At 42.7% G+C, this 19,378-nt stretch overlaps 1 protein-coding gene, 1 long non-coding RNA gene and 2 other non-coding genes across 4 annotated transcripts in view; 1 reads left to right on the top strand and 3 right to left on the bottom strand.

The window, feature by feature from the left end:
- Positions 1 to 290: 290 nt before the first annotated feature.
- Positions 291 to 3,156, bottom strand: LOC115355573 (uncharacterized). Its single transcript, XR_003927892.1, has 4 exons — positions 2,859 to 3,156; positions 1,870 to 2,052; positions 1,392 to 1,487; positions 291 to 568 (listed from the first exon to the last, which is right to left on the bottom strand). It is a non-coding gene; the product is annotated as an uncharacterized LOC115355573 (long non-coding RNA).
- Positions 1,200 to 1,332, bottom strand: LOC115357323 (small nucleolar RNA SNORA31). Its single transcript, XR_003928099.1, has one exon. It is a non-coding gene; the product is annotated as a small nucleolar RNA SNORA31 (small nucleolar RNA).
- Positions 1,630 to 1,764, bottom strand: LOC115357315 (small nucleolar RNA SNORA31). Its single transcript, XR_003928091.1, has one exon. It is a non-coding gene; the product is annotated as a small nucleolar RNA SNORA31 (small nucleolar RNA).
- A 987-nt stretch (positions 3,157 to 4,143) lies between the features above and the next one.
- The window catches only part of LOC115379368 (protein TANC1-like), a 34,530-nt gene continuing 19,295 nt past the window's right edge, over positions 4,144 to 19,378 (top strand). Inside the window, exons 1-8 of the mRNA XM_030080027.1 lie at positions 4,144 to 4,219; positions 5,706 to 5,909; positions 7,409 to 7,501; positions 8,912 to 9,042; positions 10,611 to 10,908; positions 12,459 to 12,740; positions 18,509 to 18,625; positions 18,802 to 19,089. Of these exons, the coding sequence (XP_029935887.1) occupies positions 4,144 to 4,219; positions 5,706 to 5,909; positions 7,409 to 7,501; positions 8,912 to 9,042; positions 10,611 to 10,908; positions 12,459 to 12,740; positions 18,509 to 18,625; positions 18,802 to 19,089 (1,489 nt within the window). The remainder of the gene's footprint in view (positions 4,220 to 5,705; positions 5,910 to 7,408; positions 7,502 to 8,911; positions 9,043 to 10,610; positions 10,909 to 12,458; positions 12,741 to 18,508; positions 18,626 to 18,801; positions 19,090 to 19,378) is intronic.

The following is a 19,378-nucleotide window of genomic DNA, read 5'->3' as shown; positions in this document are numbered from 1 at the left end:
ACGAAGTTGGTAACCTCTCACTCCCCTATATGCACTTCATTTAAGTAATGAGCCATATGCATACTGCTTTGCCCTGTACAGGAAGGATGTACTTGTTAGGCAGGTACATCTGACTGCAAGATCAGATGACAATCCAGTGGCCCAACAGCTGAAAATACCTTTGTATCTGCCCTACATCTGCTCTAAATCTGACACAAATCACTCAATGATGTGAGAGGAATGCAAGTTAAACCATTTGTTGGCCATCTCAAAACCCCACTTGAAAATCATGATAAACAGATGGAATTTAATGTTGTTTCAGCCAATGGCCCATTTATTTTTTCAGACAACTGTGTCAATTAAACATATTACATGCAAATTAATCCAGTTTAAATGTTGTGCAGAAGGAAACAGGAATAACACTGCTGTCAGCTGAAACATGCCAGTATCCAGATTGCACATTCATCTAGAGAAAGCAGCAGAAACCACAACAGTCAAAAGGCTGTTTCCTGTGTCTGAATGTAAGGTCCACGGTCTGCCCAGAGGGCACAACATGTCTGACTGAAGCACTCCCAAACTTGATTACTCCCTGCAAAGAGATGAAACAAGGAGCAGTTTACTAATTAGAAGACAGAAAAGGGTCAAGCAGCACAGAACCATCAAATAACAACACAAATAAACATCTTACAAATAATGGAAGTCCAACAGAAATAAGACAAACGGATAAAATATCTTTCCAGGTGAAGACTGTGTCACAATACTTGCTCTAAGTAAAGAAGTGAGTTTTGCAATGGCCATGATAGTCGAAAATCTGAACTGATAACTTTGTCTACATTCCACTGCAAAGAGGAGCCCACAAGGCACCTCAAATTTATAGCAGAGACAGTAGAGAAGCGAGACGCCCCAATTTCCACTCGTGTCCTGTAATTGTGTCACTAGGTTCAACTCTGCATCCCGCCCACCCATTAGAAAACAAGCGGCAGGTCCTGAGGCTATTGATTCCAGTGGAAGAAGACAGATTACGTCTTACGATTCTTATGTCCCATGGTCACTGAAGGAAATATCAGACCCATTTTTCCAAAGCCACGGGTCATCCCAGCATTTTGATGATAAATTGATCTTTTTCAGATGAAAAAAAAAATAGGATCTGTTTCTTTGCTTATACATGTCAGTCCAATTCAGTGCAGAGGAACTCATTTTACTTTTGGGTAGTGTAGTGTAATTGTATTCCTCAATTCAATCTGGGCCGCCATATAATGTGGCAGTCAGAAAGCGCGAGGAAACTTTTATTTAGCATCTCTATGCAAACCCAAAAGCCAAGGAAACCTGCTTCAGGTCTATCAGTGGATGCAGACTGACATCTATGCTAAGAGCAGCAATACAAATGATGCTATAAATGTGTTAATGCTCACCTTCAGTGTATTAATTTGTCAAAGCCTTGCTTGTCTCGGCTCGCCTCTGCGATTTCCTGTTCCCTGGCTTCTCCTCCTCCAACTCTACCCTTGACACTGTTAGGAAAATGACAAAAATCACATTCAAGTCCTTTATAGCAGACAACCTCCTTTCTTGAGATGGTACCACGATGTGAATAGCAGTTTTGCTGAGAAAGTTGTTGGGAGCCCAAAGGTAACGACATTTAACACTGTTGATATTTGTCATCCCCTATTCAATCCGAATCGCCATGGAAAATGGGCGGGCAGAAAGCGCAGGGACATTAATGTTGCATCTGAAATAATAAAACCCGAGGTTCCCCACATCAGAGGGCTCAGGCTGTCAAAGATGCAGCGTGTGATCGGGCAAAAAGGTCTGGTCAACACTCACCTAAAGAGTAATTACAAAGCATATTGGGGGGAAAAATTAATTAATTAAGCTGCTTTAATCTTTACACACATTTTCACCCATAATTCGATGTAGATGTCGCTCTTCCAGTTGGAGCTGGATTCTTGCAGCCATTTGTCAGGACTATATTATCATGACAGATTGTGCATCATTATCGCCTGGACTTTCTTTTGATGCGCAGCCATCATCCTCCGTCTGGCTGATTGAAGCATCCACCAAATGGCATATGATCAGCTAGGGAAAAAAAAGACAGTGAAACAGAGAAAGGTTATTTACCATCTCTGGTACCATGCCTACATAACACTAGAATAGATAACAGGTCTCCAGAAAGCTTGAAATTGGGCAGCTTTGCTTCCTGAGATGCGTGTGTCTGCCCACATGCTTATGTTTTTCTCAGACTGGGAGAACTGCCCAACACAATATTTGCATCTAAAATGTGAGCCAATTTGCCATATTGTGTTCATATAGATTACCTAATTAATACTTAATTACAGCTTGATACCTATCTGCTTATGTAATACAACAATCAACAATTAATCCAAAATCCAAGTAATTCATACTTGCAACCACAGAAGTTCAGTTTGTTTTTCCATGGCTGCCTGCACTTTTATTTGCCTGTTCGAACTTGTACTTAATAGATAGATAGATAGATAGATAGATAGATAGATAGATAGATACTTTATTCATCCCGCAGGAAATTCAACTTGAATTTAGTGAACACATTACTGTTTTCTCATCAAGACACTGCCGTATCTAAACATGTAAGGCTCAAGTTAAAATCTAGAAAAGGGAATGAATAATATGCAACGTGTTTTTGGGTGACATGTGCCTTAAAGTTAAGTCGAGTTAACATCGACTGCTAACGGGAGCAAACCCACAACTGTGCTCAAATACAGAGATTAAAAGCAAAGCGGCTACTCTAAAGTAAGTCTGTGAAGGCATTAATTTCAACAAATGCTCCACACCGCAGTCGTGGCATATAACATCCCTACATTGCTTACAAATTTAGCATTAGTTAGCTAGCGGAGGTGTTGACTTACAGTGGCGACGAGGCATTCTCGGTGGCACTTGGTCTCCACCCGGTGAGGAGGTTTTAGTCCAAAACTGCTCCTTCATTATCGCAGCACGGCGACACAATTCAACACCACATACTCACAAGTGACCATGTCGTTCAAGATTAATAACCCGCTGAGCTGTTCTCGTTGTTTTTTGAGGGAGGATGGCAGCGGATTTTGCTGCGACTCAGCTGCAGAGGTGAAAGAGCGAGGCAGCGGAGCGGCAACATTAAATATCAGGTTGTGCCTGCTCGCCCCCTAGAGGACGGAGAGAGAAAGTCACGAGGTCCAACCTTTGATGTTTCTCCGGCACAGCTGCAGGCCTGCTCGTGTCCAGAGACGTGCACGACCAATTACACATGACCCCGATTCATTTCTCATACATGCACATGCATTACCGATGCTTTTAGTTAAATATAATTATTATTGTCGCTGAATATGACTTTTCCCGATGTTTTTTTTTTTTTTTTTTTATCACGAAATATATTGTCGTAGGCTATAGTTTGGGGTTTGGTCCAACTTGCAGAAGATTTTTAATGTGCATTTGTGCGTTTCAGTACTGCTCCATAATGGCATTGTAATGTGTGACATTGTAAATAACGCAACCAGGAATTAACACAGGCACCCAAGCTGTAATTATCTCCTCATTTAGCAACAAAGGTTGAATTTATTATTTATCACCAAATTTGATTAAGTACAGTTGTAGCCCATGTTTATGTTGGCTGGACAGAGCAGCTTCTGATAAAGTTATAACGTAAGGATACGTGACAGTCTTTTTTTTTTTTTTTTTTTTTTTTTTTTTTGCAACCCCATACGTATGCGCGAGCACGAGTGTGCACGTGTGCGCGCTCGGCTCTGCCTGCTTCAGTCTGCCTTCAATCTGTGACTAATTGCCAGAGGAGAGACCTCTAAATTGCAGGTCGCAAATCTAAATTGTCCTTGACCAGCTTCCTTTGAGTTTATGAGAAAAACAATGCAGGCGACAAAGAAGACGTAAGAGCAGGTGAGTTTTTGCTTAATTTTAAGATGACAACTTTTTCTGATGTGTGAATTGTTGCAGTTTGTGGACTTGTGTCAAGTGTGAAGACATGAGTCTTTATTGAAAACAGAACATAGGCCATCCTGATCTAATAAACCACCACAAATGAATTGTTGTGTTGCAGAGAACATGTGAGGGCTATGTTGCTGAAACTAATATTGGATTCCTAATTCAATTTAACTTTGGTTCATCTTCCATAAAGGCAGCGGTAAGTGAAACAACAGCCCAGATATGTTCAGAGCAGTGTTTGGAAACAAGAGAGACGGAGGAGGAAAACGTGGGGAGAAAAGCAAAAAACGAGAGTCAGGTAAGTCCATAACAAACACAATCTGTAGTGCATGTAGTTTACATTTTATCAATATTTTGATCAGTGCACGGGATGTGAAATCCTTCAATATGACTTAGAAGTGTCACACACCAGTAATGTATGGGGAAAATGGATTGAATCCATAACAGTTGTTGTGCATCGCTCTTGCATTATTCAGCTTCTCTTCCCTTCTCTTGGGTGATTTAAGTAGAGTCAGTTCAATTAGCCTAATTCATCAGTGTGTCCCCGTCCTTCAGTGTCCCAGCCCTTCATGAATTAAAGTGTGTCAGCAGAAGTTAGAGTGGGTTAGGCAAACATCCTGACCTACAAAAAGCATACTGAATTTCTCAAGAACCTGGGAGTGTAACTGAGGTGATAGCACATGGAAAATTGCTGTTGGTGTATTTCTACACGTGTTATAATCAACCCTGTTTCTAAGCTGTGTTTTCTCCCTACTTGTCCTCCACACAGACAGAATGTTTTGGAGGAGGGCGACTAAAATGTGAACTGAAAAATGTACACAAAAGTAGCAGCTAATGTTTTATTACTGACATGAAGCTTGACTTGTCCACCTGGTGCAGAACAGAGGAAAATTTAGAAAGCACAGTGGAGATGAAAGAATATGGCGCCCAGTATTAGAGCAAACATATTGCTCATCAATATTTGATAAAGTGCTGCTCTTGTTGGCAAGAACATGGAGAAAGATACAGAACTGTGTCAGTCTCATTAAAATTATATATTATGTTTATAGTCCATCGACATGGCAATGAACGGTAGAGATATTGCCATTTCTCAAAACCATGCTCTGTAAAGACAGCGTAATACAGCAGGTGATGCTCCTCTCATTTATTATACGCAGCTACTGTTTGTCACCGGAGTCGATTTGTGGAAATACTAAGAGGTTGTAGGTGTACCACTTCTGTGTCCTTGTTTTTCCTTAAGTTAGTGACAGCATAAATGACCTAAATTAACTGTAGTCATTTAAGGTAGGAGGAAGCGGTGGAGAACAGGGATGAATGAATTGTGCTATGTTTTGATTTGGTTGCAAAACCACAGGGAGAAGCACTGAAATCAGGTTTTGCCATTTTCATCTGTAACAAGGCCTCCGTTGTCAGCCCTTGTGATGTATTCTTGTGCATAGCATGTATTTGAAAGCACGTGATTGCGCTTCACTGTTATGTGCGGATATGAAAATTATTGAAATATAGACATGTAGCCTCTTTGTTGAGTGTGATCCCATTCCTTTAAATAGATGTTCTGGCATTGCCAACTTTCCATTACTTCATTCAGCAGTATGCCTCCAGGGCAAGATTCACTCCCTCTCCCACAGCTTTATGTGAAACATTTAACTCACCGTGTGCTCTGTCAAAGCTGCTTCAGTCTCTGTGACAATAAAGGCAATTCTGTTTAGAATAATACACTTTTTTCCCATCTTGCCACCTGCACTTTTGTGCCTGCTCTTCCTTCCCCTGTCTTTTCCATGTAGGTGCTGAGGTCTACACCCATAATACCTTGCAGAGGAGTAGTTTTGGGCGTATCGCGTACTTCCAGGACTGTGGCAGCGCCCGTGTTGAAAAACCAGGGAAACTGAAGAGGCTGACCAAGGGTGTGTCCATATCCTTACCCTCCTCCCCTCTACTCCCGCGCCAGTCCTACATAGTACCATCCCCGTCCTGCATCAAGTCCCCAGGTGGGTTGGATTGCTACAAAGAATATGGATAAGAATAGCAGCATAAATAAAATTAGATGTCAATATGACCAGCAGAGAATGACAAGAATCAGAAATTATCACTCAATCAATTTTCATTGTACCCCTAAGGGAAATACAATTTGCAGCAGGATATAAATAAACAGTAATTCACAATTCACAGCCTCCCCCACCACCACCGTATTAACGACTGTAAAAACTGTGCATCAGTCAGCCTTGTGACTGTGTTTACCACTTTGAAAGAGCAACTAAACCTGTTTAATGTTGGGCAAACTGACCAACAAAAACTAAATCAAGCTACCACTGAAAAAGTCAAAAACCAATTAATTAAAACATCTATGAAGGGATCATAACAGGACATTAAAAAATTGTGTCTTTTGTAAATTCTTTCAAAACGAGCAGGACACTCTCACAGGTTTTCCTCTATCAGTGCTGCACTGCTTGCATTCAGCTGTTCAATACATGTGACAGCCGATACCAGAGCATACAGTCCCCCAGCGCCTAAAAACGTGACAGATTCTCAGACTACATGATTGAATAAGCTAACTTGATAAGGAAAAAAAACACTAGGTGGCAGTGTCCCTTAGCAAGAGTAGCCATTCAAAATAGGAGGCATTTCATTGCATGCAGCACAGCCTTATTTTTCCAAGCCTCAGACTTTTGCACCATCTGGCACACCAAAGGAGCATGACGAGGAAAAATATATATGCAGATATGTAACAATATATATAATGTAAGGATTAATTCCTTTTCATTCAGTCGAAACGTTAAACTGAACATTTAGATTGCACAGGGTGTTTGGGGATGTATCCACATGCATGATTCAAACACTGAATAACCTCTGGTGTAAAAGCTTCTGCAAATTTCACACCATTTTGAACATCTCATCCTTGTGAATGACCTCCATTTCCAAAGGGCTCAGACAGTCATGATCCCGCGCTGCACATCCCTAAGAACCCTCAGATGGTGTTGCAGAAATTGAGTACACACACAGAGACACACCCACACACGCCAGTATGAGTGCACCCCTGCCCCTACTATCTTACGCACACATTAGCAATACAATATATTATGGATAAACGCCCACGGTACAGTGAATATTGTACTGTTTGCATGCATGACTCGCACTCTGTACATTCTGCTTTACTCATGGGACACAATTCAAATTCTGCACCACAGATCTCATCTGGGGAAGCTTAATCTCTTTCTCTCTCTCTCTCTCTCTCTCTCTCTCTCTCTCTCTCTCTCTCTGTGTTTCTCTCCCTCTCTCTGTCTCTCTACCTCTCTCTCATTTTCTTTCTCTCTCTCTCACGCTCTGTCTCTCCCTCCCTCCCTCTCTCTCTCTGACTTTCTTTCATATCCCTCCCTATCTCCACCCTCTCTCCCTCCCTCCCGCCCTCTCCTCTCCTCTCCTCTCCTCTCCTCTCCTCTCCCCTCCTCTCCTCTCCCCTCTCCTGTTTCCCTCTGTGCTGTGGCTGAAGGACTGATAAGGAAGCTGGAGTATGTGGATGGCTCTTCCTATGCGAGAGAACCTCCTGTGTTTGCCTCGTGCCGTGGCAAGGCGGACCACAGAGGTGAGAGAAGGAATGTGTGGGTGTGTGTTCATCATCATGTCTGTCTTCCAGGCACGGATCAGAGGCTCTATGGGAATGATTGGTCGAGGTGAGAGGAGAAAGGCTTTGGGATGAAAGAGAGAGAGAGTGTGTGACGTGGAGGGGGGGTTATGTGTGACTTTAAAGTGATAATTTGTTCATCAGTATCTTTAGCACTTTATTACAATTACTCACGAGTCTTTTCCCCTGCTTGTGTGTATTGTTATAGTTAGTTACTGCAGTTAGGGGCAGATAATTGCAATAACGGTGTAAATATCCATAGCCCAGTCAGCTTTCTGTATGTTTTCGACCAGAGGGCTGCCCTAAGGCTGCACAGATTATATGAGGCATCTTCCTTCCTAGTTGCCAGGCACCTCTCAGCTTCCCGTTTCCAATGGCAACTGCTAGGTGGTTTGATGAATAGTACTGGACATTCAGTGTGTCCTCATGTTACTCCAGATTGGATCTCGGTGCTCTGCTGACTAAATGCAAAGTTTGCTCTCCTCCCTCTCCCTGAAATACACATCCACACTATCTACCCAAGTCTTTCGGCAGCTTACATGCAGTGAAGCAAAATCAGCTTTAACAAAGGTTAAAGCTGTCGAAAACACAGTTGGTTTGGATGTAATAGTGGTGCAGTCTATTTAACAAGAGAGAGAGGAGACAATAAGACAGAGGATCAGTGGAGGGACTGAGAAGTAAATGTGGTGTGTAAAACCAAAGATGTCTGTGAGGAGGAGTGATCTGTTCCTGTCATCCGTCATGTCCTGTCATCCTGTTTAGATGCCTACTCAATATGCGTGTTAGTCAGCTGATTACAGCATATAAATGAGACGGGAGGTTTGAGGAATGTTGCCTCTCAGCTGATAAAAGCACAGATAGGAGACATCAGACGTATTGGTTCCTGACTCTTCTGAGGCTGGCGCGGAGCTCAGAGGAGCCGGGGTTGGAGGTCAAAGCACCAGGGAGCCTCCAACGGTGATAAATGAGTGCACCACATGGCCAGTGTCAGCCAATCTCTCCAGGAGCAACAGCCAAGGCCCTCCTTCTTTCTGCCTCAGAGTCGACACCGAGCTCATTGACATTCACAACCCGTCTCTTAACTGAGAGCACCGGGCAACTGTGCGTGCAGACAAACACACAACCTCACACAACCTCTTGCTGCTGCCTCAGCCAGGGACTGGAAAGCCACTGTCTGCGCATTCCTAATGAGGCCAGCTGAGGCTACGCTGACCTGTGGACGCAATACATTACATGCACACTGTCCATCGGCGATGCTGCTGGGCGGAAGGCTTGTGAGGGGGCTGAGCCTCAGTTAGGTGGAGGTTTCATCTGGCGTGCCATCTTTCCATTCACCCATTAATCTGTCGGTCCTGTATCTGTGTATTCCAGACCTCCACGTGGAGCCCCAGCAGGGCTCCTCCCTTTCTACCCAGGAACTGATGACCAGACTATGCTTCTTACTGGGAGAAGCAACGCCCGGCACAGATAGCTCTCCTATGGAGGACAGGAGGGGAAAGAAGGTAGGGCACCATATTGATCTACTGGCCTTCTGCTATCATGGCATGTAATGGTAGTGTGGGCATTTGTGATGTCAACAATTTTTGCACTCATCTGGCCATTAGGATCTTAATAATTCTGTTCTATTTATACTTTTCCATATTTTCTTTTCCATCCAATTATTTCGGAGCTGATAGTGCACAAAGAAATGCATTTTGTAAAAGATGTGGTGAGACTAATGAAAGCACCCCCTTGAAAAATCAGATCAATACACATTTTTGGGACATTTGATGTTTTGATTGTGCTACTAACTGCTCTGTTCACATAGCCAGTATCTTTTTAACATAGCCCCACAACGTGAGGGTTATTATATGTGCTTATGTCCCTCCATCTCTGTCTTTACATTGCTCAGCCTTGGCCCACTTTCTCAGCCTCATTCCACCACCTGAGCTCCAGATTCAGTCAGTTTTACTGAGATAGCGAGCCTCATATGAGGAATGTGGGTTGTCCTGGCTAAGATAGATGAGGCTGTGGTATAAAGGGAATAACAGTGAGCTGCTTTGCCTCCCTTCGTCCTGTCTCCCTACAATCTCAGGGTTGCAAAAATGTTTGCTAAGGGAAAAGACCTGAAATGCAATTATAATTAAACAGCGCAAAGCAAAAAATATGTACTTTTTTAGCAGAGATGCTTCATTGTATTTTAATTTTAGAAAAGATCTTTTTAATGAAAATATGCTAAGAATATTGTGAAAACATCTTGATTTTCTCATATACCTGTCACATGGTCTTTTTGCCACTGCCATTCAGTAAAAAGGATTATATCAATAGCAAAACATTAGTAAATACAAAAATTCTTAGGAAAAAAAAAATGAATGCCAGTGAAATGTTTTTTCCTTCTTTTGAGGGACAGTGTTAAGGTATTCCAATTGTGCTGACTTCCATACTTTTACTTGAAAGTTGAATAGTTCTTTGTGGATTTAAGAAAGGTAATGGCCAGAGGGCGCAGAAAGCCTATTGAGGACCTGCAATATAACTTCAAATGTATGAACAACTGTCCAAAGGAGTTTTTCAGTTAATTTATGAAAAGTGGACTTAAGGTTTTCATCCTGTAGTCGTGATATTTGTCATGATGGATCCAATATGACATTTTGAAGAAAAATGGGTTGGACTGGGTGCAGATGGAGATGGCTAAAGCTGTCTTAATGCTTTCTCCGCATGCATATTCAAACACACACTGACACACTCAGACACACACAGTATGCATGAGGACACAGAGATGGAGGCACTCGTTCATAAATTCACACACCTCACACATACAAACCTCACTTTTGACCTAAATACACGGTCACATGGAACAGAGTACTGTTGAAAAGGGGGCCAACTGAGACTGTTTATCCACTACAGCATTACAACAAGAGAGTATCATTTAGGTGTAATATTTTTTCTCTCCATTGTCTCCTTCCTCTCCTTGCGCACAGTTGATGCATTCAATTTCCTTCCCCCTAAGTTTGTATTTGTTTCCGTCTACTCCACCTCACTTTTTCTTACTGCTCTGACTTTTCTGTCTCGCTGATGCCTCTTTCTTTGGTAGTGTGATACCTCAGCCCAGGGTGGGAGTCCCAGCTCCACTCTGACTTGCAGCACTGCGTCTCCCTGTTCAGAGAGCCCCTCTTCCACCCTGAGCACTGCCGCTGGCGGGCAGCCAGCGACCCTGCCATTGTCCCTGCCTTTACCTCACTGTGGCTCCAGCACCAGCCCCTGTGGGACCCTCTCAAGCCCTGCACCCAACCCTCCCCCTTGTGCCAGCCCTGGACTCGTCACTGGTAACAGCCCTGGGCCGCCTCAGAGCCCAACATCCACCCTGGAGAGCAAGGATAGTGGGATCATAGGTAAGAGTTTTGCTGTGTCAGAGATCCTCAGGTTGTCTACAGTTTGGGTAGATGTGAGTAGCCCTGAGTTATATATTGATTTTTTATCAATATTATGATTTGAGAATAGATATCTTATGGGTCTTTGAATATTGTAATATCATGATATAGGTGTTGTCTTTTCCTGGTTTTAAAAGCTGCATTTCAGTACAGGGATGATATTTTCTGACCTCATTAGACTCATTTAGCCATTCTATTATTTGCCTCTTCCTGCTTGGTCATAATATTCACTAATGGTGTAAATATCTTTTGAAAGTACCAATAGTCATCTCTACAATCACATCAAATTCACTAGCAAGGACCACACCATCAACAAGAGGCGTTTAAATGGTTTAATGATAAGATTGTTTGAGGCTTGATCTTGATTGTAGTTCTTTGGATAGTTGACTGTGTGTGGGGACGCCTCTGTGGGGAATTTGCTGTAGCACCCGGGCATGATGGACCCCCCCTAGGACCCTACAGAGGAAGGAAAAGAGGAGAGAGGAGCAAGAAGAGAAGAAAAATGGGGCGGGAGGGAGGGCCGCAGAGTATGAAAGCGAGACAGTAGCAGAGGGTTAGGTGTGGGTATTTATAGGAATGCCGGAAGAGGTGTGGCTGAAGTTTGGTCCTTCTCCTGAAAGTCCACTAGTAGCTTTAAATATTGATATGACAGTATTCAGTCAAAGATATTGTAATATTTGATTTTGCTTATAGATGAGTCAGCTAATAAGAATATGGAGATCAGGGCTGGCAGTTTTACAAATAATGCTTTATCCACATTTGATAGGTCAGGTGCATTCAGATTGGCTTAACAGTAGGTCAAGCACGTCCGATACAGAAGCCAAGTCATGCATTGCTAATATTAAAGAGAAAAAAAAAACAAGCAAAAAACACCAGTGGCCTACTTTATCTCTGCATGGCAACACTTAGCAGAAATCCAAATGATGACTGATGAGTAAAAAGAGCCACAGAGCTCGAGTATATGTAGATAGGGAGTTCGATGCTGCCTCATGTTACTTTTAAGTCCTTGTCAAGTCGGTACCCCTACCCCACAGCTAGTTTCTGTGCTTTGACTGTGCCACTTCAGCCTCAAGGCTTCAGCTCCCTCCTGTCAAAACTGGGACACTGCTGTCTTTGTTGCTTATGGGTCTGATTCTCCTAAAATAGGACACTTTTTCTCCCTAAATAGAGTTTGTATTTATAGTTAAACACAAAAGGGCAAAGGGCTCGTCAAGTACAATACAGCCCCTTGATTGATATGTTTCCAGCGACTCGCTGATTAAATATCAAGGTGTATTGGAGGGTTCTTTTATTGTTGATTGAATATATACTGTTCTAATTTTCAGTGCCTGTTGAAAGATGAGCTTAGTTTTGGAGCTTTTGCCATTTTTATTTCCTGAGAAGATAAAAAAAAAAAAAAAATTCAACCATGTGCCATTACACTTCCTTAAAAGTACGATTTTGTTTTTTTGTTGCTTTCCCTCTCACCCCCACCCCCCAATCACCACCCACACTTTCTTTGCGTGACTCAGCGACCATCACTAGTTCCTCTGAGAATGAGGAGCGCAGCTGTTCCAGTGTGGATCTGACTAAGGATGACGGCCCGGGGGGCAGAGCTGGGGTTGGTGGCCATGCAAATGAGGACCGCCATCCCGGACATTCCAGAGACCATCTGACTGGCCAACCAGATGAGGCCTTACCCAGAACAAACATCATGCAACCCAGGACTCCGCCCCCACCGAAGAGGCCGCTCCCACAACGCAACACGCACAGCACTTCCTCCCTCGTGATGCCCCGCCCTAATTCTGTGGCAGGTACTGTATGCCGCAAGCCACACGCCGTATTTAGGAGATGTTTAGATTCAATACCTAAAGGAACAGTTCGCCCAAAATACCAAAAACAAAAAAAAATGTTTTCACATTTACCTTTAGTGCAGTCTATCCACCTAGTTTTAAATTGATTTGGCGAGGTTTCCACACTGCAGCAGTCTTCCCTGTCTGGGTATTGTCTTTGTGGAGCCCAAATTATCAAAAATGCACACATGAAAAACTCTGCATCAACAACTCTTTCCGAAAGCAATAACACAAATTCTCAGCATAATCCACAGCCTTCAGGGGCAAAGACTTTTGATGGAAACTATTTCCTTCTGAAGAACTTTAGTAAACTGGATCCATCCGCCCCCTACAAGAACAAATTAGAGGTGACACTGTCTGTGGATAGACTGCACTCGGAACAAGTTAAAAAATATATATTTTATAACTAGTGAACTGTTTCTTTAAGGTCAGTGACAGACAAGGTTATTATTGAGCAACATATTGTCTCATCTATAACTGATTGGGTTAAGATAATGGTAGCGGTTTATTGACTGACTCACATGATTGACTGACTGATTGATTGATTGATTGACTGATTGATTGGTACATTAAGTTAGGGTACTATTTTCCAGTTTTAGGTTAAAAATTTTCATGTGTGCTCTGATGCAGAGAGAGCATAATTTGGTAGCTCCCTGTGATGCAGAGGGAAACTTCATTGCACCATGTTTCAGTGCTCTACTTTCCACTGAGGCAGGATACACACTGTGAGCAGTGCCGCTTAACTGTCCTCAGAGGCCTGAGAGTTGTCATCTTAAACCACTTCCCTCTATACACACCAGGCTCTTTGTCTCTACGTAGATGTCAGTTCATTTGTGGAAGGAGCAAAAGAAGAGATTCCCTAAGGAGTGAAGTCACAGTAACACATGACAGTTTCCTCTGTCAGCTGGTGCTCTCATCTAGGCAGTCTTGATGAAGCTCAAAATAAGGATGAAGCAAGCTTCATAATGTAGCTGGCAGAACTGACTCCACATTCATCAAAGGTTGGAAAATGAGAGAGCTGTATGTAATGATACACATTTGGGACACAGTTAGTGTGTGCCAGTCCAGTATGTTGAAGATCAGAAAATAACATGAAACCACATCAATCTCATGTGGGACATGGGAATGTTGCTGCAAAATCATTAAGAAAATGTACAAATCAAAGTATGAACTTGAACATGTATGAATTACAACATTCAGAGTGTTTGCAAAAAGCAGTAGCAGGAGCAGCAAAACACTCATTGATGAATCAATCAATAAAAATGATGTGCAATCTTAAAAACATATCGACAGTGCATAACAGAGGATAATAATGAGAACATGAAAAAAGATGTTAAATTGCACATATGAAATGTCCAAAAATGTGCTTGTTTTTAACATAAACAGGTCTGTAGAGGGCCCTGCACATAAAAATTTCTAAACGTGATGTTAATTGTAAAATAATAATAATAATAATAATAATAATAAGTAAAATAAAATACACACCTTAACAAATATGTTCAAATACCAGATAGAGATAAGAGATAGATGTGGATGTGATTACTCATTACCAGCTCTCCAATGGATGAAAAACTCCGGAGGCACCATTTTGAAGAGTGTGTAAGGTGCTTGCCAGGTGTTTGCATACCTTTTGACTGATGCTCGCTAAGATACGCTCCAGCCGCCCACAGGCCTACCAAAACTACTCGGGGATAGTTTGAAGAGGCAATGCAGGAGCCCTGCTTCCTCATCACCTAGTTGGCTGAGGCTGGGGTTGTTTGTGCAGGAGGCATTGTATGGCCTGATGGCTGTTGGCAATAAAGAGCGTTTAAAGCACTCCGTGCTGCACCTTGGGTGGATGAGTCAGGCTGAAGATGCTCCGTAGCTGCAGCAGCTCATCATAGAGGAGGTGTGATTCGTTATGTAGGATGGATTTCAGTTTAGTCCTCATCGTCCCTTCTGTCAGTGCCTCCATGCTGTCCAGGCTCAGCCCTGCAACAGAGCCAGCCTCGCCAGTTTGTTTATCCTGCCTGCCTGCCCCATCGTGGTGCTGCTTTGCCAGAACACCACCACATAGACCAATGGGACGGTCACGGCAGATTGACAGAAGATGTAGTCTGCGCTGCCCTCTCTTGCACATTGCCTCTGTGTTTAGACCAGTTTGTTGGTGATATGAACCCCTTGGATACCTGTAGCGCTGCAGCATCTCCACCTGCTCACATTGTGTGCCTGCAGATGTCAGTGGCTTCTTGCTCTGCCATAAATTTACCACCGTTTAACTTTATTACCCACTGTAGAGCTGTAAATGTTTTTCTTGCACCAGCTGTCGACTGTACTAGTCCTTATTGCCTTAGCTAGCGTATTTTTTTGGTGAAGGGGTGTGGTTTGGCCCAGAGTTCTTGTGTCAAACCTGTTGAAACCTGGGTCTAACTAACTCCACACCACTATTTGGTGTGGCAATCAGCCAGCCAGCGATCTCTCTCATCCCACTCCACACCTCCTTCACACTGCCTCACTGCATGCAGATTGTTCTCAATCCTCTCACTGTAGGTGTTCTCCTTAATTCTCCTCCTCAGCTCCCTCTGGGCAGATTTATCTTCCTCCCTGTGGGTCCCCAGCCCTGAAAGCCCTTTTCACCCAGTGAAAGGGATTTAATGCTTTTAATTTGTATTCGGGGTTTGCTGATTGCTGTTTTCCTTACCGTTTTCATCGGAGGAGTGGTGTCCACACAGTAATTAATCTGTCATCTAGTGGGAAAGTTCCTCCACATCCTCTCTGTCTTCTCAACAGAGCAGGTTACAATCCATGTGCTTGTAACACTCCTGTAAAATAAGACAAAACCTCCACAGAGTCCTGAGGCTGCACTTTCACTCTTTTGGTTGCAGTGGGCTGCTGCTGGACAATGTACTTTAGATGTATCAGATTATGCTCTGATCTGCCAAAGCGGGTTGAAAGGGTCTGCTGTTTGTGCTCTGAATAAGTGCAGACATCAAATCAACTCCAGTATCTTGTGCCTGCGTTGTTTTACATATTTGCATGCTGGGTGAAGTTAGTCACAGGGGAGGAGAGAGGGATGCACAGTGCCGTTTTTTTTTTTAAATTATTATTATTATATAGTAGACTAGTATTATAATGCTTGTATGCTATTTAAAGTTCACAGTGCATGCAGTGACATGTCATGGGACTATGATAACCTGCGTGCACCTTTGAACAAAATGGACAAAAATCCTGAGTTGTGGTTTGATGAAAATGAGAAGTTTGGCTGTGTGGCAAAGAATGTGCTAGTTTAATTTCTAAAGGTTGGAAGATTAGGCAACCAGACTCATTAATACAATATGTGATCAGTTTATTTGATGCATGTCAAGTATGGAGGCATATAGAATATACTATTCATGTTTCCCTATAATTTGCATATTTGGACTCACACCTATGTACATGGAGAGCTGATGCAAACACTCCGTCTGAGTAGATTTTTATTGTTGGACATAAATTAGTCGTTAACGTTATGATGGTCAATCTGATAATTCATCAACAGTAAGGTAAAAATCATTTGAAAATCTACAGCAAACTTCATTCGCAGTTGCAGCTGTGCCAACAGTACAAGGAGCACAAATCTCATCATGATTAAAAAAACCTTTTTAAAAATCATCTCTGTTTGAAGTCAGAATTTGGTGTGAGGTGTCCCGTCGGTCTAATCTTGGTTCTAGGTTAATAAACAACTTTTTAGGTTATGGTTTTGCGAGCTTATTCAAAAAGTGATGAGACGACCCAATGCAATCCAACAATAACGCGCATCTGGGGGCATGGAAGATACCTGTTTGCTATTTTTGGCTTGAACTTAGTAAAGGATACTTAAGGATGAGGCTGACTGGTATCTTCAAGCTGCAACTGTAATTGCCGCTTTAAAGCTTAAAGTCTGATAACAGCTCAAAGATTTACGCCAGGTCCCTCAGATTGCCTGTGATTACCCCTGGCCAAATTAAACATGTACGCTGCATGATGATAGTAATGTGATGTCATTATGTGCATGGGGAGGGGTGCACTGCCTGTTTGACAGGCGGTCAGTCTACAGTATTTTAAAAGATGAGTGCAACGTGACTCGGTCCTTTTTTATCCCACTCTGAGGGGATTAGAGGCAGCAGTAATGCCAGATTTTACAGTGGATATTAGGGCAGTGTTTTTGTGTCTGTTTTTTGTGTTAAAGCAGTGAAAACGAGAGTGGACAGGAAGCGATCGATGCCATGTCATCTAACTAATAAAATCAATTGTAGTTAGTTTTTCCTATCACAGTGCCATTTTACGACCTATAGAAATAATCTATAGAAATTCTTCCTGTAATGCTTTAAATACCAACAGCACCTGCCATTAATGCATTGCAATCAGATGTATCCCTCCACCACAAATCATGGAATAGCCAACAGCAAACCAAAACATTACATTTTGGGTCTTCTGGGGCTGTAATAATTTCATGTTATTACAACCCTAGAGGACCCAACGAGTACAAACACTTCTGGATGTAATGCGTGTAATCTAGTTAGCTGGTTCTCTGCCAGGCTTGGATTCATAAACCACTTGGATTGGATTCTCCCTCATTAAGAGAGAGAAAGAGAGCTGGGGGGAGGCTAAGACAGACCAGAACAGAAGTTCTCAACCTTCTCTCATGCCAAGTGCTCCACAAATAGATAAATAATGGGCCAAATATGACATTTTACCCTTGGAACCTCCATCTGAGTAGGTCTTGTTAATAAATCAAGCTACATTCAGAACAGGAATATATAACTCATTTAACTGTACATGGGTGGACAGTTAATGTAATCAAGATATCATTCCTCTACATCCTGTCAGGGTCACACAGATGGAATCATAATCATAATGATAATAATAATAAAATGGCTAAATAAAAACATCTTTTTTTTCTGAGGGTCCCATCAAGGACCTTTTGGGGTCGCTACACCCCACGTTTGACAACAAATGGAACATTGCCTTTTTAATCACAGGCAGCTTGGATTAAACACTCAGCCAAACGCCTTGAACAGAAAGTAACAGGCTAACCTGTAAACTTTGTAGTATGAGTGGGTGGAGGGAGAGGTAGGTGAAGGAGTGCGTGTAGGAGTAAATTCTATCTTTTTGTCGTGCACTTTTCTACTGTATGCCTTTTTTATTTTATGAATTTCTTACGGTGTGTTTGTGTTGTAAGCAACCAGTTGTGCTTCCATCAACAGTAAAAGGTACGGTGTCGCCCAGTGGTTTTCAGGTGTTTGATGTACATGTTTTCAGTGTGGGAGTGGGGAATCTGTTTGTGCAAATAATCTGTTGGCCTTTATGTGGCTTACTGGGTGATTATAGGAATGCATGTAATCCTGTTATTGACAGCTGATATATATTTATGCATGGCAGTTGGCAATACACCTCCAATGATTATTGGTAACTGGTAATGTTATGTCCTCTGGTGTGAGACAAAATGAAATACTTGGGCATGATATAGCACTTTTTAGCTTAAGATTGCAGGATTTGAGAGTGTTTTTTTCACAGTTTTCTTTCTGTCTTGTAATATTGCTCAAGGTCACTGAACATTTTGTCAGTGAGAGAGAGCGAGAATCCTTTATGTCTCACATCTCCATGGATACAGCAGTATACTTGAGCAGTGATTTTTACACTTGTGTGCTATGCATATGTATGTGCACATTTTCTGATTCTTGAAATCTCTTGCTTTTTCCTCTTTCCGTTTCTCATTCCCTCACTCCCTGCAGCAACCAGCTCCACGAGACTGGAGGATCTGAATTATTTGGACAGCCAAAGGGTTTCTGGACAGAGGGGCTCAGTTCGCAAACACAACACAGCTGGTCGCACAAACGATGACTCCAAAGGTATTTTGTGGCCCTCACATGGGTTGAAATCATTCAGCTAACAGTGCATGGTCCAAATATATCTGAAAACCTGTCTGGAACATGTTGGTCAAATGTGTACCTCACATTCAGCTCCTCAGTGTCACTGCCTAGAGATTTTCCAAATAACTTCTCCTTCCTTCTCTCACTCCATCCAGTGAGGCTGGTACCATTCAAGCAAGGCGACATCATGCTAAAGCCGCTGTTGTTCGAAGTTCCTGGTATCACCGTGGAAACACCCTTCGTGGGCCGTGATTGGCTGTTTGCGCGTCTGGAGAAGGTCCTGAGGAGAAGCAACAGCTGTGAGGGACGTGGTGCTGTCATTGTGGGTAACGCAGGCTCTGGTAAGACTGCCATCATCTGGAGGTTGGTGACGCTCAGCTGCCACGGCATGCGCACGCCACAGGGAGCGCCCGTCCCTCACAGCCCCAGCTCCTCCCCTAAATGTAAGACTCACTTCCTTGTTTATCACCTTGCTCCTCCGTAATTATCTCACGAAAGCATCACTTGAACACAATGTGTGCTGACACTATTGTGCCACAGTTTAAATTCAGGTATCCTCCAGTACGTTGTACATTTAAATCCATGTAGAATATTGGAGGTGAGCACACTTTGTGAGAATGTGTTGGTAACTGGGTCATGCTGTCTCATTTCTCCAGTCCTCTCCTGTTGTTTGTCTTCTGATTGCAATTGTGTAAGAGGCCTGAAATTGTTGTCCCTTTTTTCTTTTTTTCT

Source organism: Myripristis murdjan, chromosome 3, assembly GCF_902150065.1.
Source record: "Myripristis murdjan chromosome 3, fMyrMur1.1, whole genome shotgun sequence".
NCBI classification, from domain to species: Eukaryota; Metazoa; Chordata; class Actinopteri; order Holocentriformes; family Holocentridae; genus Myripristis; species Myripristis murdjan.
This window is presented reverse-complemented; position numbering and strand designations above follow the sequence as displayed.